Raw genomic sequence first — 24864 nt, 5'->3', positions numbered from 1 at the left:
ATAAAAAATCCCCTCCCCTAATAAAAGTCCAAATCACCCCCCTTTTCCCATTTTATAAATATAAATTAATAAATAAATAAATAAACATATTTAGTACCGCCGCGCGCGTAATTGCCCGAACTATTAATTAATCACATTCCTGATCTCGCACGGTAAACGGCGTCTGCGCAAAAAAATTCCAAAGTGCAAAATTGCGCATTTTTGGTCGCATCAAATCCAGAAAGAATGTAATAAAAAAACGATCAAAAAGTCGTATATGCGCAATCAAGGTACCGATAGAAAGAACGCATCATGGCGCAAAAAATGACACCTGACAGCCCCATAGACCAAAGGATAAAAGTGCTATAAGCCTGGGAATGGAGCGATTTTAAGGAACGTATATTTGTTAACAATGGTTTGAATTTTTTACAAGCCATCAGATACAATATAAGTTATACATGTTATATATCATAGTAATCGTAACGACTTGAGGAACATGCATAACAAGTCAGTTTTACCATAGGACGAATGGCGTAAATGCAAAACTCCCCGAAATCAAAACAAATTCGGTTTTTTTTTCAATTTGACAGCGCAAATGATTTTTTTCCGGTTTCGCAGCATATGTTATGGAAAAACAATGCCTGTCATTACAAAGTACAATTGGTTTCGCAAAAAATAAGCGCTCATATACGTCTCTAGGTGAAAAATGCAAGCGCTATGGACTTTTAAACTTAAAATGGAATAAGCAAAAGCGCAAAAACGAAAATAGGCTTTGACCTTAAGGGGTTAAAAATCATTAAGCATGTCCAGAAGCCTTTCTCATTTATCAGAATGAGACAGGTCCTGTTTATTGTGAGTGGTAAAGCATATCTCTAGACGCTGTTAAAACAGCTCAGGAAAGATGGCAGCCCCCATAATACACACAATGTACAAAAAAAAAAAAAAAATTGAAACATTAGAAAAAAGATCTTGTTTTAGTACCTGGCTTAAGGTTATGTTTACACAGAGTAAAAGCAGCAGAATTTCACGGCGGAGCCCTCCGCCACAAAATCCTGCCTGCCTTAGTGTCAATTCTTTGAGAGGAGAGTGACGGAAGCGGAGACGTGTGAGCAATCCCAATTCCACTGATTTTACTCAGTGTAAACTTAATCTGTACACAAGCATCTAGGTGATAGATTATTATCTTTAACTAAATAACCCTTGGAATAAATTCACATGGCGTCATCCAATAGCATTTTTGTAGAAATCACAGCATGATGGATATGATGTCACCCGGAAGGTCCTCCTACATATCATGTCAAAGGCACAGCGATCAGCTTGTTAACGTGCAATTGCTTGTTCATTGGCTAATTCCATCTTTTTCGCAGACCTGAAAAGCTTTGTGCGTCAACAGCACATCTCTTCCTGTGCCAACAACAATTGAAATAAATGGCTGCACGATCTATTAAACGATCAGGGCATACAACTAACCTCCAATAATCATGCTATGTCCACACTACGTATATATTCGTAAAACTACGGCCCGTGATTAATATGAAAATATACGTTACATTACACATGTACACATGATATACCCTCCGGCCCTGATCCCTAGCAGCGCCGTGAGAAACTGACATGTCAGTTTTCTGCGGCTGCTATTCAATGAATAACGGCCGCAGAAAACCCTGTCAGTGCACACTATGGAGAGTGCGGCTCCTTTGCATGCAGTGGAGAGTTCTGATGCGGACGCGCATGGATGCGCCCGCATCAGAACTCAGCGGCGCTAAAGATCATCCGGCCAGTACCGCAGTACCGGCCGGGATGATTTTTTCTGACGGAACGGCCAGTCTCTTACAAGATCTGAACATGGCCTAAGGCTGCAAACAAGCCACGATCAGTGAGATTGGCACCCCTTTGCAGTGCTTTTACAAGGCATAAAGAAACATGCAGACAGGGTGCACAAATGATCACTGTATCATTTGTGCTGCCATTAGCATTCATTGTTATTGACCACACATCTTGTGCAGCCAACAACAATGGTCAAAAGATCCAATCAGGCAATGAGCAGGTGTTTTCCCACTTGCCAGCTGATCGCTGGCACTTTTATGGGCGATCATCAACTGAATGAGCATTTCTGGTAAGTCAGTCGGTGCTTGTATTGAGCAGTTGTTTTCCCATTGTAAAGGTTCCTTAGTGCCGTTGATCTGATCATAAAAATCAGGACTAGGTGCCACCTGGAGATATCTTTGTAGTAGTTTTTCTGGTGCCCTCTAGGCTCTCAGTACAATATAAGCTATATAAAAAGCCTTTATACCAGACTTCTGGTGAAAAAGTTTTCCAATTCCCTACCTTAGCTTCTAATGGAGGAGAATAGCTCTAAGATAAATGTAAAATAGGTTTGTAAAGAAGGAATTACTCCAGTGTTTTAAAAATGCTGTATTGCTCTATCTTCAGAAGCAGGTTTTGTGCTTGGGGCATGAGCAGATGATTATACCACTCGACTGAAATGTACTCTTGGCCTCCGGGTTGCCTGTAATTCCCTAACGCACTTCAAGCATTGCAAGAGCTTTGTTTTCATATTAAGGCAAGATGACTGCATCAATCTCTGTGCATTTACGCTAGCCTATATTCTGTAAGTGTGCCTCTGACTACAGACTGTGTAGGACGTGTTGGTAGTGGTCCCATTTGCATGTACAGATTTGAGTACAATTCTCCGGAGGTTCTGAAGGATTCGTTAATGAGCCATTACAATTGGAAATTCCAAAATGGACTGCACTTTTCTATACTTAACCTACCATAACCAACAAAAGGTTGCCATTATATAATGGAGAAGTAAGCAGATGTGGTAGGTAAATCTACAATAGCAGAATGTAAACCTGCCTGGGATAAACATGTATCTATCCTAAGATATCTTGCTATTCCTGTGTTTTGAGACTCGTAACTGAGACTCCACGGACCCCTCTTTTGCATATTTAAATTTATCGGGGGCAATGCATCAGTGGAGACTCTTCAGTGAGTACTCCATTTGTTTTTTTTGTCGCTGGTCTCCCTGAGCTCAGCGATTGCTGTGTTTTATTGATCTATTTTTCATTGCCTCTGTTAGCCAGAATCCTACTCCACACTGACGAGGGGCAACTACCCCGAAACAATCATCTGTGGATGGATGCCTGCCTTGGTAAACCCTTGTCATGTCGCTATACTCGCTGCAGAGTTAGACTTTGACGTAAAAGGGGCCACCCTGGTATTTCCCTATTTATGTTCCAATACTCGCAATAGAGTGGGGGCTTAAGGGGATACGTATCAGGGTGGTTTGGTGATCTCCCCACTGGGAGGCACCCCCTTGGCAATAGGCTTTCCTCCCCCGGAGGGATATCTGGCTATTCCCATGTTTTGAGACTCGTAACTGAGGCTCTTTTGCATATTTAAATTTATAAGGGGCAATGTATCAATGGAGACTCTTCAGTGAGTACTCCATTTGTTTTTTTTGTTGCTGGTCTCCCTGAGCTCAGCGATTGCTGTGTTTTGTTGGTCTATCCTAAGATAATAAGAAGGGGAATACTTACAGAGCAGACTAGATGGACCCGGTGGTCTTTTTCTGCCGACAATCTTCAATGTTTCTAAATAATTGGCCACACTATTTTTTTTTATTTTATTTTTTGTCGTGCACATCTGTTCCTTTCTTAAGACACTCAGGTCTTTAAAAACCTCATACAGCAGCAGCGGCATAAAGATGCATAAAACGCAAGATCCTGGAAGGACTTGACTCCCCCCTCCCCCTCTTCCATATCTCTTTATGGCCCTGTCATTTCTAATCATCCAGGAGCACTTGTGATCAGTATATCTGATAAACTTCTCCATGTTTTTTTCCTTTTAAGCAGGATTCCCCAACCTATTCAGTCCTTCTCCAAAGCTCCGCTCCCCCCCCCCTTCCTTTAAGTCTGAAGTATAAGCTTGATAAGACAGAGATACACCGTGTCACAAGCAGCTGTGTACGGCTTTGCCTCTCACTACAACTAATTTGTGCAGGAAAAAATTAAATCAGGAGGTAAATTATTTCATGATTGCTCATTCCCAACAGAGTTGGGCATCATTCTGAAGAAAATATCTAATAATTGGTTTCAGCCTGTGTCAGACACATGCAATTCCCTTCACTAATGGCTGTGTGAGGTAGCACCGGGCCTCGGGGGTCAGCAAAGGACTGGAAATAGCTTAGCACTAGGCACCGCACTAGAGAGACGGAGCACATAGGAAATGAAGTGGCAATAAGTGTAATCCATAGGGGAAATGTGCTTCACTTGGAGTTTAATATATCGCCTCCATGTCTGGCAGCGAGCCACACAACAATTGTTTACCTTTCTGTCAGCATCTGCATCTGTTCTGTTTTGTAAACGGCACTTAACGCTCAGCCGGTAAACGCCGGAATCAATAACAACAGCTAAGGGAATTCTTTTCTTTTTATCATATTCTGGAAAAAAAAAAAGGAAAAAAAAACGCTCGCTACAAACAATGTTTGCCTTAGCTTAACAAGGAACAGACATTAACAGGGTCAAAGGGATTTGGTTGGTAAGATTTTATTGCTTCGAAAGACCGGCGGTAATTATATCGGTGCGATTCGAATGTATTTTGTAACCTGTCCAAATTAAACCGTTAAAAATTGCTTGCATGCGGTAATGAAGATGATTTTTTATAATTATCTTAAGTACTCTGTGTATAGAAAACCGCTGGCACCTTCGGTAATAATTTAGTTTGGCGGATTACAGCTGGTGTACTGAAATATTAAGGTTTTTTTTTTTTCTTTTTATAGTTTTTGGGAAATTTGGTGATTACAACGAGCTATGCAGATTATGTGAAATATAGTATCTGTAGAAGACGAAAGAAGGGGGGGGTTGAGAAATATGCTTGAGACTATGTGAGTCTGTTAGTTATTATCTCCTCTAGAAGCCAACGTATCATTAGATGTGAGATAGTATCTTGTGTAACCAGGCATAGGCAGGATATACACTGTACAGATGAATGCTGTCACAAAGGATTGTTATAATAGTTATAGCATCACTTAAAACTTAATATCATTGAGAGCAAAGGAACACATTAATGTTAATGGGATTTGTGCACGTAACTCCCCATGCACTGCTTGGAAAATGTACCCCTTAATGTCTTGAAATTCAAAATAGGCCCGTTAAATTGCTTTTCTTTTATTAAACAGCCTCCTTTTCAATTGTAGTCCGACCGAAGTTACATTTTTTCCGTAACATTTTATTGTTCGCAACTTGGCATTTATGGTTGTTTTTATTCGATTAATTAACCTTTATTTCTTTTTTTTTTTTCCTTCCCTCCAAGTACATTTACATGCACAATGGTGATTTCAGATACTGCCAAGTTGCATATGAGGCATAGAACATTAGAAATAGCAATGGAGGAGTGGGGGATTCTTGTACTTCTCAAATTAACTAGTTTGATTTCTGCTGTCACGGCACATCATGTGATGTTCTACAACCACTAGAAAGCCATTATCCACTTGAATGCAGGGGTAATGCTTTGCAGCCCACTTCTACTTTGAAGGGGTCAAACATATTACCTACTTAACACCTTATTTGCTGAGTGCACATGCAACGCTGAACTCTGGAGTCTGGAAAATGGACTGTTCTCCATGGAAACGCACATTCTTGTCTCTTAATTGCAAGAAAAGGCGATATGGCACAGTGGTTAACCTGATTTGAATTCACTGGCTTGCAGATTTAATACTAGCCTTGACTAAAGTGGTTGGAAATGGATGATGCTACAGCATTAGTTTCTATGAAATTCTATATCATCACTTTTCTGTTAAGTGGTTTCCAAATTAATTGGCAGCGTCCTTTCAATTGATTGATGGTGTTCTAATCTGAGATTGGAAGCGTTACAGAAGAGATCCAAAATGTAAATATTTTTGCACCACAAACACAATCTTCAGGGCACTCGGCTAAAATGGTCATGTGTCATGCAGTTCAGATTTGTTAGAATAAGGATTATTTGGGGACATGCATAACAAAAGATAAGGCAATACGGAGGGTACAAGAAACAAGAAGTCCTAAAAAAAAAAAAGCAAGTGCTACCATGTATGTGTTTGGATAAAAAGACAACCGCATATGGTGCACATAGGAATGGGATAAAGGTCTGCAATATTTTTCAGGACATATCTTAGGCAGTTTAAGACCATGTTCACACAACATAAAACAACGGCCATTGTTTGATATACCTGTTGTTTTGAGTGTCAAACAACAGGTGCTGCTTAAAGAAGCATTCCGTTTTTATTTTTCATTTGCCCTCCCGCTGCATGCTTGCATGTATACTCACCAGCGATGGTCGGTGTCCCGCGGCGTGGCTTCGTTTGCTGCACGCATTAACATCACCGCTCTTCTGACCCTCTTCTATCTCCATCTTGATTAAAGGCCGGAAGTCATGCTCTCCAATAGAGAATGCATTGGAGAGTGTGTCTTCCGGCCTTCAATCTACATAGATACAGAAGAGCGGTGACATGAATGTGCGCAGGATTTGAACAGCACCACATAAAGCCACACCGCGGGACTCCGATCATCGCTGCTGAGTAGGGATGGTCCGAACCTGCCGAGGTTCGGGTTCGTATGAACTCGAACGCTCGGCAGCAGATTCCCCCTGTCTGCCCGCTCCGTGGAGCGGGCGGATACAGCAGGAGTAACGCCTGGAAAACTGTGATACAGCCTATGGCTGTGGCTGTATCCCAGTTTTTCAGGCGGTCCTCCCGCTTGATCTGCCCGCTCCACGTAGCGGGCAGACAGCGGGGTCATTACCGAGGGTTCGGGTTCGTACGAACCTGAACCGAACTCGGTTCGGACCATCCCTACTGCTGAGTATACGCACCAATAATGCATTATCAACCATAGGAACATTTTTTTATACCCATAGAAGTCTGCTGACATACATAGCCTAATAATGTGACTATATTGATAACGTAGAGAAAAATAAACTCTCCTTTAACCCCTTAACGACTATGAGCGTATATTTACGAAATGTACGCCCTGCCGGGGGCCATGCTCTGGTGCGAGCTAAGGTGCTGAGCTCGCTTCATAGCGGGTGAGGACCAACTGCTATCAGCAGCCAGGCCCTCACACTCAATGGCGGGCTGCCGCGTCATTAACCCCTTAAACGGCGCAATCACGCTGCGGCGTTTAAGTATAAGTGACAGAAGCAGCCCCTGTCACTTACCGATCGGGACCCCCGCAGAATGTCTGCGGGGGTCCCGATAGCATTATCTGACTGCCAGAGGTCTCCTTCCTTCCTCCGTGCAGTCAGATCTTTGCAGATAACACTGATCCCTGCTGTGTTATGGCATAGCAGTGATCAGTGTTACTGATCTAATGTGTGTATGTTATAGTCCTCTGGGGGGACTTAAAAAGTGTAAAAGAAATTAATAAATGTGCTAAAAATCATGCCATAGCCCCTCCTCCACTAAAAGTCTAAATCACCCCCCTTCCCATTTTATAAATAAAACATAAAAATAGTAAAATTAATTGACATATTATATACCGTATTGTCGTAATTGTCCAATCTATTAAAATAAAACAATATTTTCCCCCCACGCTGAACGGCCAGGATTGTTGATTTTTTAATTACATTTTATGTGATCAATACGTCCGATCTACACAGATGTGATAATAATAAAAACTAGAGATCGTGGTGGAAAAAATAATGCCCCATACAGCCCTGTAGGTGATAAAATAAAAGTGCTGTAAGAGTCACAATAGGGACATTTTAAATATGCCTATTTGCAAAAAACAATTTTCCCGGCAATAAAAATAGAAACATTAGAAAAGCTATGTAAACATGCATATTGCTGTATTCAGACAGACCTATAGAATAAAGATAAAATGTCAATTTTACCGTAAAGTGCATTACGTAAACACGGAAGCCCCCCAAAATATGCGGAATTGCATTTTTTATCCCAATTTTACCCCATTAATAATATTTTGGGGGTTCCGTCATACATGTTATAGTAGATTGAAAGATGCCATTACAAAGTACACCTTTTCCAGAAAAAAACAAGACCTCATATGGCCCGGTAGCTAGAAAAATAAAAGAGTTATAGCTCCTAGAAGGCGAGGAGGAAAAAATGAAAATGCAAAAATGAAAATTGGTGTGGTCCTTAAGGGGTTAAAAGGTTATCTTGGAAAAGGAAAAACATTACTTTTTCTTGCTCCTGGCCCTCTAGTTCCATTCTAATATTGTCTCAGAAGTATAGCTGGAAAGGGGTAGTGGGGTGGGGTTCCAGGTATCGCATGCTGGTGAAACCATGCCTAAGTAATGGCAACACAACATTACCTATATTGCATATTTCACCTGCATGCAATGATTGTAATGCAGAGTCTGCCTTCCCCAATAACTCCTCCTTGATAACTCATTTATGAATCAATCTAAGTTATAATTCAACTATTTTACATACAAGCATGGCAATGTTTTGTCCCCCATTGGCTACTGTTGTGGACAGTTCCTGACACAGAAAGTGGTGGCAGTAGAGAGCATCTTGTCACATTGGAAAGAACACACCACTACCTGCAGGACATCCAGCAGCTGATAAGTACTGGAAGGCTGGAGATTTTTGAATAGAAGTAATTTACATATCTAATAACTTTCGGGCACCAGTTGATTTAAAGTGTTACTGTCGTTTACATTTTTTTTTTGCAGAAATCAATAGTACAGAAACTTTGTATTTAGGTTTATTAGCCGAAAAAAAGGCATTTTTCTCATGAAAAAGCAGTTTGAAGCTCTCCCCCCTGTCTTCATGATTGTCTGTGGAGAGGGGAGAGATGAGGCACCAAAACAGGACAACAAAGGGTTAATTTACATCTACATCACAGGGCTATCTCCTCTGAAGTCAGCACTGACCTCTCTGACCTCTGAATACCAGCTTTCATACAGCTCCCACTGTGTAATCGTTTGTTCTCTGCTAGCAACTAATGTCCCTCCTCCCTTCTCCATAGGTTACACAGGGCACGTCTTATATAAACAAGTCATGATTTCCTGATAATGAGCAGTAAATGAGAGAGAGAGAGGAGGGGCAACGGGACCTGGGGAAGTCTTTTTGAATGCAGATAATGGCATATTTGCCTAATAAACCCAATTACAAAGTTTCTTAAAATCACCTGTACTATTGATTTATGCAAAAAAAAAAAACAAAAAAAAAACACACAGTGTTAAAAAAATTTTTCTCTGGAGCACCCCTTTAAAGGGGACCCGTCATCACTCCTATTGGAGGTCCTTTGCAACTTCACTCCACCCCCAAGCCCTGGTTGATAGATCTCTCCTTTTTTGGGTATAGGGAGAGTTCTATCAGTCAAGGCTAGTGGAGTAGACAGAAGCCATCGGCGACCACCTGGATAACATGTGACCCACGCAGCATGAAAGTGATGACGGGTTCCCTTTAATGAGCACTTGTATACATTTACTATTAGTATGCATGTATATGGATAGATCTCACAACAGCTATTGGCACCCCACTGCCTCCATCATTCTATCGGATTCTATCCAATTTCACAGGTCTATAAATCCGAGGCTCTTCAGTACATTTGGGGAAGCTGGTCATAATTTTTGCTCTTAAATGAAATACAACTATCCTCATCAGCAACATTTAGACTACACTAGCAGATAATAAAACGGATATCACTACAGTTGCTATTTTGACCCAAATTGCCTAGGATTTAATGAGTAGATGAACGCATTTTGCCCTCTGGCTATTGTGTAACTACAAGTCATTATGGGGATGATAATCCAACAATAGCCATAAACCAGTATTAGTTGCATTGCTGGTGAATTCAATTCCATCCCTGTACTTTCCTTGTTGCCCTCTGTGGTCTCGCAATCATTTTCTTGTATGTTGCAGTTGTTATGGGCAATGCCAGTAAACCGAATATACCAGTGCTGTGTAAATGTATTTTGTGATATTACCAGTTGCCACTGCAAATTATATCGAACACAGTTCTGGACAAATTATAATTGTATAGGTCCAAGGAACAGATGACCCCTGGATTGTTTTTAACCTGAATAACCAGGTGTCATATAGAAAAAAAAATACAATCCAGAGACAGGGTAGGTTTTAGTGTATAAATATAAATTGTGAATACAGGGAAACAAATGAGGTCTTGTTAGTGCAGGACTGAAATCTAAGAAAAGGAAGATATCTAACGTATTGAGGGTCAAGCAAAGGTTCAACTTTCTAACAAGGAAGCTTTTCCTCTCCCAAAAAAGTAATCAGACTTTGGAATTTGCTTCAAGATGAAGTAGTGTCTACAAATGTACTCAGAGAATTTAATCTTAAATTGGATTCCTTAAGGCGTGCTGAAGCCTTTTGATTATGCCAGTGTTTTCCATCAAAAAATTCAGCCCTATACATGACTCCTCTGGTGCAGGAAGACTTGTCATCCGGATAATAAAAATGTGTTACCAGTGTCTAAGGAAGCAGTTGTTACTCCAGTATGATGGATGATTAATAAACTTTGAAGTTTACAATAACAATAAAATCTACTTTTTCAGTCAACCCCCCCCCCCCATATCTATATAGGATATGCATGTTTACTTCTAATTTCGTTATGAGACACATAGAAGACATATTGGTACAGACATATCAGTACGGATGCACATAGAAGGCCTATCGGTACGGCTTAATACGCCTCTAATTGAATCTATAAGAAATAAGCATGCTCAGTTCAAGTCCAATCTCCAGGGAGTACTAGCAGTTGGTCTCCACCGAGCCTGAAAGCACAGTTCAGAGCGGAAAACCGGATCTGATCAGGTCTATGTGGCGAAGAACAATATAGGGATGTAATTTAATTTAATAGAACCAGCACATTTATCTGTGGTATCTGATTTTACCAACTTTTCTTCCACCCCTTTAAACTATTTTCCAGTGCTGGACAGTCTCTTTAATCTTCTATATCAATTTGCTCTGCTCCTCTATAATATGTTTCTAGCTCTAGACTGTGTGTTCAACATGACAGGTTCTCTTTAAGGAACACAGATAACACTTTTGTGTTCTTGTATTTCCTCCTTGTGGTCTTGCCTGTTTTTAACCTGAAGCTGCATGATTTCTTTTACTGTCTTCTTATACTTCCTGCAGCCTCAGCGGGGGGGGAATTGGAACAATAAAAATGTTGTCAGTTCAGCACATATCACTTCTTGTACTAAAATGGTGGTAATACCACACTGCTCATTCACTGTATATAGTAAGGCACAGTGACTGTATATAGTGAGGCATTTAAATATTATAGGGGTATAGAAAGAGAGTAGGGCACTGTGGTGTGCTGTTTATACAATGCCCATTACTGTCTATAGGAGGGACTAAAGTGGAAAGTAGACACTTAGGGTACAAACCCACTTGACGTATTTGCTGCGTGAATCAGTCTAAAAAATAAGCAGGCAAAACGCAGGTTGGCTTTATACAATTGTTCTGCGTTAAAATACGCAATTGCGTATTTTTGAAGCGTGAAGCTACATGCGTTTTTTGCACAGGTTGTTAACAACTGATGCTTTGCTAACAACAAGCTTCACGCTTCAAAAATACGCAATTGCGTATTTTAACGCAGAACAATTGTATAAAGCCAACCTGCGTTTTGCCTGCTTATTTTTAAGACTGATTCACGCAGCAAATACGTCAAGTGGGTTTGTACCCTTAGGGCCGTATTACACTGAGCAATAATCGGCTGATCAGGACGATTCAGATGATTAGCACTCCATGGAATAGAGAGAATGATCAGCCGTTGGCTGATCGTTTCTTTAGGTCCTGACCTAAAATCATCGGGCAACAGGTGCCCATCGCTATAGCTGATGATTGTAGTATAAAATACTAAAGTAATAACTCACCTTACCACATTCCCTGGTGTCCTTGGAGGCCTTCCCTGGTCTCTGCAGCTCTGCCTTCTCTGCACTGATAGGCCGCTCAGCCAGTCACAGGCGGAGACAGGCCGCCAGACGCTCAGCCAATTACTGGCCAAGACAGGCCACGGCCTGTGATTGGCTGAGCAGCCAGCACCCTGTCAGTGCAGAGAAGTCAGAGCTGCAGACACCGGGGAAGGCCTCCGAGGACACCAGGTAACGTGGTAAGGTGAATTATTACTTAATTATTTTATACTAAAGAAGGGGTTGCACAGATCTCACTAACAATGTCTGTGTGTCCCTTGCTGCCCTATAGTCTGCCTGTGTAATAGCTCAGTCAACAAGTGCCAGTCTAGCAGATCGGTGCTCGTTTACAGTTCGTGATCGGGCCGTGTAATAGGACCCTTACAGTCCATTCATGCTCCACTGGAAATTCTAAAAAGAAGAAGGCTATTCATATGCAAAACAGCTCTCTAATGTGACCTTTATGACACTCTCCTCATGGAGAAATATTACCCCTTTTGTCCCACAAGGGTAGGCCTCACTGCAGCCAGCACCTTGCTCTGTGGCTTGTGAGAGCTACTTTGTAGAGATGAATGCAACTGGAGCACGCTGGAGTCGTATCATTCGGCATTTAAATACCAGTGGCTGAAGAAGTTGGATGCAGTCCTAGCAGTCCATGAAAACATGGATACCGCCATAGGCTCAGGATCAGAGACCTTGGTTCTAGAGAGAGATGTTGGTCCCGGAGCCTACCCATATTGATAGCATACCATGCAGTATATGTTTTGTTTAATGCAATCATAAACACTCCAAGTCATCGGGGTGGACCACCCTGATTGATAGATCTCTTTGAAGTGATCTACCAACGAAGCGGCCGAAGGATCTCCCAGATGACCCTGAGCTGTCTATTTACAATGATGATTTCTGTAAAATGGCTTGGTCATTCCAGATAAATCTTATATCATTGTGATAAGTGCGTCTGTAAGTGTTTCATATTAACAAGGCTTCTGGCAGCATGAAACAAGTGATAATGAAGTCATAACTCTGTTGCCTGATCAGTGACCCCCTGCTGGAGCCCTCTCCTCCATGCTTTACACTGCAGGTCTGTACATAAGCTGTGTATAAGCACAAGCTTCCTAGGACGCCAGGACATGTGGAGATAATTTCCTTCACAGCCAGGATAGAATGAGTATAAATAATCTATGACTAAACTACCAGTGAGAAAAAAGATTATCAGGTAATTGTGACACAAATACTAAGCCAAATGAGCCTCAATAAGAGGTGGAAATGGAGATTATTGCTTTAAGCAATACCTGCTGAAATTAGGTTTGTGAATTTGATAAAGATTTTTTTGCTTTGAATTAAATATCTATTTTTAAAACAATCCCATTTTTGTTCTTAGCTCTGAATACGGAGGATCGGCAGAGGAAAGCTTTGGATACACCCTTGGAGCTGACTCAGCTGAGATCCTTGTCAGCGTTCATTAACCTTTTTTTGTGGCTTGAAAATAAAGTGGAGAAGACAACTTCTGAAATCCTGTTTCTTTCCTCTTACCCAGAAATAAAGGGAAATGTGCAAGGTAATGTGATCTGTATGAGACATTTGTCACAACGTAAATGAATTGTGGTGGTGTTTGTTAAATTATATCTACGGGGGGATACACTGAGATACCACTATACACAAATAGGGACTGGGACTGAAGCGAAGCCCTGGCAATCATACAGCACCAGCCCACATACCATATCGCCCTCGCATACCAGTATGCTGGTCTTAATAAATCTCCCCTAAAGTATATAAACTTCTCTATTAAATAGGCTCTGTTCATATGCAGTCTCAGATATGTTGTATGATGGATACCACTACCACCTAATGAACAATACTGACTTCTAGTGGAGTCCATTGAGTTTCAGTAAGGTGTCTGTTGTTTTGAAACATCCAACAGTTATGCAAACTCAACCTAATACTAGAGATGATCGAACAGGGCCGAGGTTCAGGTTTGTATGAACCCGAACCATCTGCATTTGACTCCCGCTGCCTTCCTGTTCCGCGGGGAAGGTGGAGACAGACCAAGTAACGCCTGGGAAACGGGGATACAGCCTAGGTAATAGGCGGTATCCCTGTTTTCCAGGCGGTACTCGGGCTGTCTGCACCTTCTCCACGGAACGGGAAGGCAGCAGGAGTCAAATGCAGATGGTTCAAGTTCGAACAAACCTGAACCTCGGCCCTGTTCGATCATCTCTACCTAATACTGCCCACAACTTAGGTTATGCTACACTACCACTATGCAATAACTTTGCTATGTGTGTTTTGGTCATGGATGTAGGGGGTGTAACTAATACCAGACCCACAGAGAGAGGATGGCCTTTTATGGAATTCAAATACTTTTAAAATCCTCTTAGTTGGAGGAAAGGGGTCCAATATTAGCCACTTAATTACACATCCCTTAGATCAAAAGACCTAGGGAATAGAGCTTTTTTTGTACTGCAATACTAAATTCAACATTTTGATGAAATGCATCCTCATTGGCTTGTGTCTTTTGAGTAGGAGTAAGGTCCTGTATTATTATATCTATAGGTTACCACTGATTGGGCAATAGTAGTGATTGGCCTAGTGCAGAGATGTGTTTGGGGTGGCGCTAATACATAGCTATGCTTCCCAAGGACGTTGCATATAGCAGCGAAGCCTGTTGAAGGGGGCTATACTTTTTCTTTTAAATGGCTATCCCCCTGGTGCTCCCACTACCTACAAATAGATTACAAATCTTAAGTGGTGTATATTAAGGCATGATAGAGTCATACAGGAGAACAGGAATATGTCATTTTAAATATTTTTGATGAAATTTTAGCAAACGGTCAGCTTTAGGTGAAAAAGGAAAAGTATTGCAGCCATTGAGGTTAATGTTTTGCTTCACCCAGTGGCTTGTGTTATAAATGTTAGCTCAACTCTTCTTGATTGCTGTGGGCTGGTTTTAATAATTCTCCACCCTCAAATTATTATCATATCCACCTCCCGCTGCTGGGGTGACATTATCCATTTCCCAGATTGTTATGCTACCTCCTACTTCAATACAGAATTGTATCAGCAGAAATTGACCACCTACAGTTCTTTGGCCAGTAATTGTCTAACCAAGGCAGTTCCTGACAAAATGTGTCCATCTTGGAAGTAGTTTGAAGAGTGACAAGTGGGGAACCAGCAGCCACGGGGGACTTGAGTAGATAAACAAGACTTTTTTTTTTCTTTTTATTTAGCACCCCCACCGAAATAAAAGTGGCTGGATAACCACTTTAATCGTCAATAAGTCAGATAACCCTCTAGGAAATGTGGAATTTGTTTCATTTTGGTCTTGTAATCTGAAGCATTATTTGGTATGCCAACCCATGTGTTATATAGATCAGAATAGACTTTAAACAGCATTGTTGGGATATTAAACTTTTATATTAGACATCAAATAACGAGTTTGGGGGATCACGACTGGGAAAGAGATATAAAATGTCAAAAGCGATCACGAAAAACAGTTTTTACTTTTGTGATATGAATAAATGTGAACAATAGATTTTTTTGTTCATTTTTGTAATTCATTGTTCTAGACGTTAAAGTAAAGACGTATGTTCACCTTTATCTTGTTTTATAACAGAAAATGTAGGCAGGATGTTTTAACTAGAGCCTGCTTTTCCTAATCTTTCTTAGGTGAAAGGAATTGTTATATAATAGAAGATTTTTTTTTTCTCCCAAGAGGTACTATGGGACAGGCGGAGGCAGCCTTGCTCCCTTTGCCCTTTTATCAGTGGTAACATTTTCCTATTGTAAAAAGTCATCACAAATGAACAGAGAATATAGAATCATGGCAGTCATATTGCCTGTTTAGAGCTTTCAGTGTTCTTTAAAAACTTAATAAAGGTCTCCACTGAGGTTGGATTAAAAGAACCTGTTAAGAAGGCAATTGCTTCCCAAGAGATAACCTCTAATGATAAGAAAAAGGGGAAAAAAGTGTTATTGCTGCTTTCACATTGTCAAGACAGAAAGGTCTCTGTATCTTTGTCCTACAAATGAATTTTGAGAATAATCTCATACTGCTTGGAGAGATAAAAATCCAGGTACTTCTTGCCTGCCAGCATCTTAAATTTTCACTAAGGATTTGATAAGGGATTAGAAGTTTTCTATTTGTGTTAGCTGCCATAGTAGGTGTGATCAGAAGGCTGCTAGAAGTAGGGGGCTGCGGGGACACGTGATGGCTGAATCCTATATGACTTATTTTTAGAAATAATTTTATCAGTATAGGTTATTACTGAAATTTCAGCACGTCTACAGATGTCAGTCTGGTGATAAGGACAATAGCCTCTGCTTAATAATAGAAATACAAATGGATAAAAATGTATGCCACAACATAGTATAACATACATCATTCAGACTCTGCATATTGTTTGGAGGCTCTGATAGGGGGCCACAAAATGGTGAGCACTATAATGGAATCATGACAGATCCCATCCGAGTCTGTGGGGTCCACCAAGTACCATTGGTGTGCTTCATGTAATGGATCCAATACCGCCAGCTTCAAATGAACAGAAAGGCAGAAATGCAGATGTAAACTATGAATTAAATCCTTAAAGCAAATGTACCATAAGGTATATTCGCTTTAGGTGTTGCACATGAATAGAACGGCACCAAAGCGGGAAAGCTGATGCCACGTGACCCGATTCCTGTGCACAACACTGGTCTATTACAAAGCGCGGGCCTGGGCTGAAGCACTGGAGGTGGGTCGGTCCGCCCCCAGTGGGAAGAACCCCCTGCTCTCCTATGACGCGGCTCTATTGATTTCAATGGAGCCACATCACAGAAAGGAGGTGGTTTCCTTCCACTTGGGGTGGGCCGGCCCAATTCCAGTGCTTTAGCCCGGGCCCGTGCTTGGTAATAGACTGGTGTCGTGCACGGGAACTGGACCACGGTTCAAAATAAAGGACCGCGGCTCCGGCTTCCCTGTACTGGCGCCATTCTATTCATGTGCAACATCTAAAGCGAAAGTAACTGATGGTACTTTAATAATATAAGTACTCTACAGAATTACTACAGCTGCAATATCTCTTATCTATCTATTCATCTATTTTTGTGTTTAGGGAGTCGTAGGATGGATTCCAATGAAGACACTGCTAGAGAAAACATTATCTTGGATGAGAGTTCCTTGCTGATGAAAGAAATGGTGAGATGGATAATATACTGTAGACATCCAGAGATGGATATGATCACATTAGTAGAAAACGTGACTATTTAGTGATCAGCCATAGACTTCAATAATACACAGCCCAAAAACTTCTATGCCAGTAGCCTCTTATTTATTGGGATGTTATTCCTCTGGACTCTGGGACTTGTCCATATAACCTAATAGGTTCTGGAATACAAAAAGACGTTTTGGGGTTGTCTATCTATAGGAAGAGGCATTATATGTGTATGGGATTTTTAAAGTGGAACTTCATTTTTACTATTTCTAATCCAGAAGCAATCCTGTGGTTGGTTGTATAGTTGCTTTTAAATAGGGTTGGTTGGTATAAATTTGGGAACGACTTTATATATAATCTAATGTAGAACAATTCAGCTGTAGAGTAGGACAGCACATAAGGGGAATTTTCATGTGATCAGAATGGGGTTCTGAATGACCTTTGTCCATTGAGTTTATCCTTCATCTAATGTGTACCATTTGTATTATAGCCCACCTTGAAATTTAGTTGGCGGGACAACCTTAAAGAACTGTCTAATTCCCTGTTGCATAGCATAAGCAGTGAATTGGAGATGGCGACCACTTCTCTTCTGCAGTCTGATCATACAGAACTATTTCCTTCAGGAAGGTCCCAAATGGACCTTGCCTACATTTCCAATACCTATGAGCACTATGGATCCATCTTAGAAAAGCAAAAGCCAAAAAAAGTTGCAAAGGTAAGATCTGGAACAAATAAACGAGGGTAGTTAGTAAAGCAAATGTGAATTTTTCTTCATAATCTATTATCATAGATAACAATAAGACCATATAAAAGCATACACTCAGTTGTTGTGGCAGAAAAGGGGGTTTTCACAATGTGTCTTGTAGTGTTCATCAGCCTTATATATTGGGAAATAATCCTCGTGACTATCTAAGGTCCATCTGTCGTCAATAAAGGTCAATGTTACATTTGGCATCATCGCTTTCACATGCCTATTGTGTTAGACGTACAACCATAACATATATTGTAGCACTTATATATCAACAATGACATAAATATCCTTACCCCCAGTTTTGCTTTGACATCATGGAAGAATTTGACAACCTGTTCCCACTGGCTTTGGCGTGCTCAGCTGATTCACTGCAGGGCATAAGGACTTGCTTTGTAGATGTATTTAGCAAAGCTGCATCTTCGATCCTTTCTAAACTAGAAGAGTGGAGTTCACAAGTCCCAGGCAAAGCTCCTATAAAGACAGCCCTGGTTGCCCTGTCCTCTGCCGCCCACGTCTTGTATCATGCATCACGCTATAATGTGCAGATGTGTAAGAGGTATGTATGACCTGTCATACTAGAGTAAGTCCATGTTAGGGAGAACGGAGTCATGGCCTTTCTCATATCCTCTCCGGATCAGTGTAGACATCTACAATTCATGTTAGAAGACAATTAGCAATTTCTTCAAAACTATTTACCGTGAATACTCTAGGGCTATATTCACACAACGTACTATTTTTGAAAAGAACGGCCATGGTTTTCCATTAAAACAACAGCCGTTCTTTTTATACTGCAATGATATGCATAAAAGTCAATGAAACAATGGCCGTTGTTTGCACACAATGCATTGATCAATGGCTGTTGTTTTGAGTACTAGACAACAGCTGTTGTTCAATGCATTGTGAAAACAACGGCGGTTGTTTCATTGACTTCAATGCATATCATTGCAGCGGCCATTGTTTTTAATAAAAATTGTACGTTGTGTGAACATGGACTAGAACTGTGTCCATTGCAGGCACTGATGTGTTGGCCCTACTCCCTATGAAATATTAGCAGCCATACATAGTGTCATACAACATCAGTTCTGTATTGGGAGAGCAGTTTATTTGACAAAATCCTTTGTAACCTGGCAGTAATATTAAAAACGTTGTCCACTGCTGCGAGTTGTGTTAACGTGAAGCAATCTGTAATAATATTACACTGGATGTCACCTCATACTGACATCAACAGCCCCTTTAAGTGCCAAACAAATTCACTGCCTTGGCTGATTCTCATTTTGCAATCTTTGGAAAAGGTTCACGGTGATAGGTTATAATGCAGAGCACATGTATGACGTTATTACCGCGTTTCTCTCACCCGCTCAGTAATCCTCTTCTTGATCATCATCTCTTTTCCCGTAGACCATTGTTTCTAGCAGTTGTCCAGCGATATCAGGAATTTATCCGCGATCTCCAGATTCAGGTGACAAATTACTGTGTCAACGTCTGTGCTACAAGCCTTTTCCTGGACGCAGAGAGTCACCACTGGGACGACAACAAAGCTTTTTATGAGGTGGGAGTGTAAAGAAAACATTCTATGTATTACAGTTAAAGGGAATTCAGAATGTAATAGCCCTATTTCACGGAACGATTATCGTTCATAGACTCGCTCCCAACGACCGCTCGTTAACGAGCACTTAACGATTTTTTTAAGTGAACGATAACACATAATACGTGTGGGAACGTGAACGATATCTGTAGTGTAACGATTTTTTGCGGTCGTTACATCGTTACATGGTCGTTTAAAACGTGGGGATATGTAGGTAGACATTTCAAGAACGACTGAAAGATTTTTTATTCAACGAAAAGATTAGCGAATTATTGTTGAAAGACCAACGATTTTCTTTCGACATGTTGAAAAAATAGTGAACGACTCAACGACGATTTCGCTGTTGTCGTTCGCTCGTTTACATTTATTCCACAGAATGAATATCGTTAACGAGCGGTCGTTTGAGCGATTTTATGAACGATAATCTTTCGAAAAAGTTCCGTGGAATAGGGCCTTAAGCTCTCCTACAGCCCTGCCACTCCCAAAAGACATGCTGTTTCTATAGACAGATACTTATCTCCTGACTTTGAGGCATATATATGTCTATAGATTATAGGAGAGGTGGCTGCACATGAACTATTGTTATAAGACAGCCAAACCAGAGAGAACTGCATGCATGCATCGCCATCTTTCCTTTGCTACAACCCCTTCCTATTCAGTTAGTATTTCTATAATGTAAATTCCAGTCCATGAGTTTAATAGAGCAAGGCTCATCTTTCCATTGTTTCTTTATACAGAGTTTACTGTTAATATTTCACTATAGGTAAGTAACCAGTGTTTGACCAGTGTTTGTACACAGCGGCCAACTCCTAAAATCAGAGCTCCTTTGGCCGTTATTTTATCCCAGTTGCCTATGATATCCATCAATGTACAAGTCTAACTAATAATTCATTGATGTCACAGTGATCTATTAGAGCCCTGTGTTCGACCACTAGTCTTATTGCACCTGTGCACTACTCTTAGCCCAATGCCATCAACATTGGCACCTGTGCACGACTACCATGACCCCAGGTGACTGCTGACTTCATGCATCATATAATCAATATAGTAATTCATAGTCATGAGCGATGATAATCACTTATATTATTTAAAACAGGGATAAGGGATGCTACCAGTGTTTTCAACCAAGATACACACAACCATAAATATGAAAATGTATCTAATCCCTTGCTGCTGGGAATGAATGCCACTTCCTATTTCCTCTTAATAAAGTGTCTTGTGCAAAAATAGCAATAAATATGTCATAAGTAAAGAATTGCAGTGCTAATAATACTGAAAAACCTCCAAAAACAACAAATCACCAATAATGTAACAATCCTACCCTCAAATAACTAAATGATAAATCCCCCTAGGATACCAGGAAATAGGTATCATCCATCCGAACAGCAGCATGAAATATCACATAGTATCAAACAGATATCACCCAGGATCCCAATGGGCTGCTCCAGACAGAACCCTACGCTTATCGTCACTCCAAAATGGTGACTTTGTCAGGGCCGTTGACGAAGTCACCATTTTGAAGTGACGATACGCGTGGAGTCTAAAATAATGGACGTCATTTAGCTGCCTGGCCTCCCCTTAGTGTAATGACTGGTGTTTGCACATTATACTAGTTTGGGATTAATAATTGCCCTTTGGGTGCGACTTAATTGTAAAGTCCATTGAATTTAATAGTAAAAATGGAGAATGAACGGTGAAAAAAGAAAAACTGTGTGTGAACAACTAATAAAAAACGTCCTCTGTTTGCAAAAGACGTCCAAAAATAATGATCATGTTCATTATTTTGACGTCCGCAGTGAAAACGTCCGTTATTCAATGCATTGTGTGCATTGGACGCCTGTCTTCCTATTGACTTCAATGCATTGCCATTGCAGTCAGTTAAATCACGACAAAAACTGACGTTTTTTTTTTTTATATGAAAATCGGCCGCCTTTTCAATATTTTTGACGATGTGTGAACATAGCGTCCTGTGCGCCACTTTTTTTTTTTTTTAGCCACAATTCATGCGGAGATAAATAGGTAAATCTGGGCCAATGAGTTTTGGCTCCTCATAATGAGCTTTTTCATGGTCATATTATCACACCTTAAGGCTGGGTTCACACTACGTATATTTCAGTCAGTATTGTGGTCCTCATATTGCAACCAAAACCAGGAGTGTATTAAAAACACAGAAAGGCTCTGTTCACACAATGTTGAAATTGAGTGGATGGCCGCCATTTAATGGCAAATATTTGCTGTTATTTTAAAACAACGGCTGTTGTATTGAAATAATGGCCGTTATTTACTGTTATATGGCGGCCATCCACTCAATTTCAACATTGTGTGGACAGAGCCTTTCTGTGTTTTTAATACACTCCTGGTTTTGGTTGCAATATGAGGACCACAATACTGACTGAAATATACGTAGTGTGAACCCAGCCTTAAAGGGGTGGCATCACTTTTTCTGTCTGAAGCACTTAACAATACCAGCAAAGTGTTTGCGCTCTTAGTCCTGGCATTCTACGTCTGAGTCCAGCTGGCTTTTCTTAGGGTCAATGAAGTCAGCGGCATGTAGCAGACAGTATGATTTACGGCCAATCCATGGAACATGCCAGCATTCTGTTGCCTGAAGCAATAAACTCATTTAGCCTAATGGCAGATAAGGCTTTGGTGTCAGGTGTATTCTCACCAGTTAGGAGTCACCACTTTTCGCACTTGAACCCTCACCTTTGGACATGCTATATATTATAAATAGCTCCCTGGCTTCACCACTTAGTGTGGTTTTCTAAACTATATGACATCAGTGAGTTGTTTTGCTTTGTTATTCGCATTTGGACAAGTGAACAAATTAGTTAGCATCAAAAAGCTATTGCCTGGATTGCGTAGTCTTTACCGTCTAAGAACACTGATCTAACTCCATTCCCAAATGATTTTGTTCAACGAGGTCCCTTCCTGCAATTACCGTAGCTTTGCTTTAGTCAAAAGGATAAATAATTGCCTGTGTAAAGATAATATTTTGGAGTTTTATGTGATAAAGCCCAGATGTTAGTTTCCTGGTGTACAAGCAAAGTAAAACCTCACATCTGTTTATGTTGTACTAGCTTACAAAAAGAGCAGATGTTTGCTGAGAGAAAGTAGTTTAGAATAACAAAAAGGTCAAAAGAAGTGAATGAGCGTAGACAAGTGATCATAGTAAAAACATCAATACAATCTAATAAACAAAGGTTTATATGGTTATTATCAGGTAAGATATATTAATCCATCGCACTTTACATCAGTATAAATCATCAAGTCCTGAACAGTATGAACCAAGGTTTGTTCGGAATTTTAAAAAGTATTAAAAAAAAAAAAACTTTACCCAGTTTTCACGTTATCAGCAGGTTTGTATTAGATATAAACACCAGAATGATTTAGTCTGAGGCCGGGTTGTCCAAATCTGCAGCAAAATCCATTTGTGCAGATTCTGCAACAGATGTGCAGAGAATTTTACTCCTCCTACATTTAAAGGGAAACTATCAGCAGTTTAGAAGTATCTATCTATTAAAAGGGGTAGTAAACATTACAAAAATTGTATTAAATCCGCTCCGCTCTGATGCATTCTTCATAGCTTCTTAGAGACCTATAGTGTATAGGTATGCAGTGTCGTCTGGTGACAGACATCCATGACGTAACTGTACGTCATGGGTCGTCTAGGAGTTAAAGAAGTCCGGTGAAATTTTTAATTTGGCAGCAGGCAGGGTCAGGGTGGAAAATAATAAACAAGTGTTACTTACCTCTCCCTGTGCCCCTGATCTGCCTCCTCACATCCTCCAGGATTCTGGACGGAGCTAATTTTCCCCCGGATTCCAATGTCACCATGACTCAGGGGAAAATGCCTCATGAGCCAATCAGTGATTGCAGCAGTGTCCTGTCTCAGTCACTGATTGGCTGAGCAGGCAATCCATCAGCCGGGTCATGATGTCACTGGAACTGGGGGTCCCGGAGCCATGAGACAGCACTTCATAGGCGCAGGGAGAGATAAGTTAAGCTTTTTTATTGTGTTCCTCCCTGCCTCTGCCTCATGGAAATTTTTAAATATCGACGTACTTCTCCTTTAAGGCTCGTTACCTGGTGTATAGCCTTCATACCTAAGAAAGAGATCTAATGTTTTGCATTACTTTTCATGTATTAAATCTTTGCCACGAATACTTTTTACGCAAAGAAAGACATAAAATAAACAATGCATTTTCTTCACTTATGGGCTGTATTGATTTGGTAACCGAATCTGTTCAGGTGACGGTTTTGATCAGTGTTCAGCACAGTTTGGCTGCATTCTGCAATGCACTGAATAACATATGGTCATTAAGCAGTTGTGAGAGAATAGCAGACCATCAGTAATAATGACGTGTAGATTTAAAGAAAACACAAGGCAAATTCATGGCCACATGTGTAATTAATGATATGCACGGCTGACTCTATATAGTTGTGCAGGACCTGGAAACCACATGTCTTATAATGAATGCAGGTCACTGTGACCTGACATAATGTAACCGAACAAATTTCATAAGCAGTCTGAGATGGATAAATTGTAAGGAAATAACTACCTCGGTAATAGGCTTTGCATGTTTGATCATGAGCTGCTGAGTAAACCTAGCACTGAATAAAATCTATATTGATGAATCTCTGTTCATATTAGAATGCATTATTCTCAGCATAATAGCATGGGCTGATTTTATTTAAGAAGTCCCGGAAATTACACTAATCTTCTGATCTGGTCAGGAAGAAATGAGGTCATCTTAATCTATTAGAACATCTGCCAATTCCTCATAAAGTCATAAAAATCAGTTTTAGTGCATGTAATAGGTGAAACGTCTTGACACATCTTAAAAATGTTCCATGGCCTATGCTCTCACATGAATGCATATTTATGGGAGTGGAGTTGTGTGGTTAATTTTATTCCTCTGCCCTTTCATAATACACTGGAAGAAGTTCATAAAAGTCCATTAGTAATGCTAATGAATCTACACAAATGTGGTTGCCTGAACAACTCAAATAATGTTTCTGTTAAAAAGGCGTCATCGGGTCATGCTTAACAGTTGTGCTCCGTTATCTTGTTAGCTTTCCCTTATTCTTTTACGAGGCTCAAGATGCAAAAGATAAGAAACCGAACAACTTCCGTAACCTGGAGTTTAATAAATCAGAGACAATAAAATTAGGAAAGAGCTGGAAATGCACAATGAAGCAAGAATAGATTACTGGTAGAGAAATGGCTGGATAATGGGAATGCCTATAAGGAGTTGTTATGTTTTCAGAATACATAAACCAAGTACAGGCACTACAACCAGTGGCTTGGCGGCCACTTGTGACTCTTGGACCCCTTGTATGTCATTCCTTATAACATTAACATGGCACAAAGGTTCAGATTACTGAAAGATTGCAGCAGCGCAATCCAGTTCCCAGCCGGCCCACCATCTGTCAATATTCCCCCATAGAAGTCTATAAGAATTATTAACTAAATGCAG

At 40.5% G+C, this 24864-nt stretch overlaps 1 protein-coding gene across 7 annotated transcripts in view; it reads left to right on the top strand.

The window, feature by feature from the left end:
- KIAA0825 (KIAA0825 ortholog) overlaps positions 1–24864 on the top strand; it is a 313028-nt gene that overhangs the window by 41300 nt on the left and 246864 nt on the right. For all 7 annotated transcript variants that reach the window (XM_069962920.1, XM_069962918.1, XM_069962916.1 and 4 more), the window contains 5 exons: positions 13241–13417; positions 16950–17032; positions 17539–17763; positions 18099–18355; positions 19198–19348. In XM_069962920.1, coding sequence (XP_069819021.1) covers positions 13241–13417; positions 16950–17032; positions 17539–17763; positions 18099–18355; positions 19198–19348 — 893 coding nt within the window. The remainder of the gene's footprint in view (positions 1–13240; positions 13418–16949; positions 17033–17538; positions 17764–18098; positions 18356–19197; positions 19349–24864) is intronic.

The sequence above is a fragment of the Dendropsophus ebraccatus genome, chromosome 3 (assembly GCF_027789765.1).
Source record: "Dendropsophus ebraccatus isolate aDenEbr1 chromosome 3, aDenEbr1.pat, whole genome shotgun sequence".
NCBI classification, from domain to species: Eukaryota; Metazoa; Chordata; class Amphibia; order Anura; family Hylidae; genus Dendropsophus; species Dendropsophus ebraccatus.
Note: the sequence above shows the minus strand (reverse complement) of the source record. Positions and strands in the feature narration are given on the sequence as shown.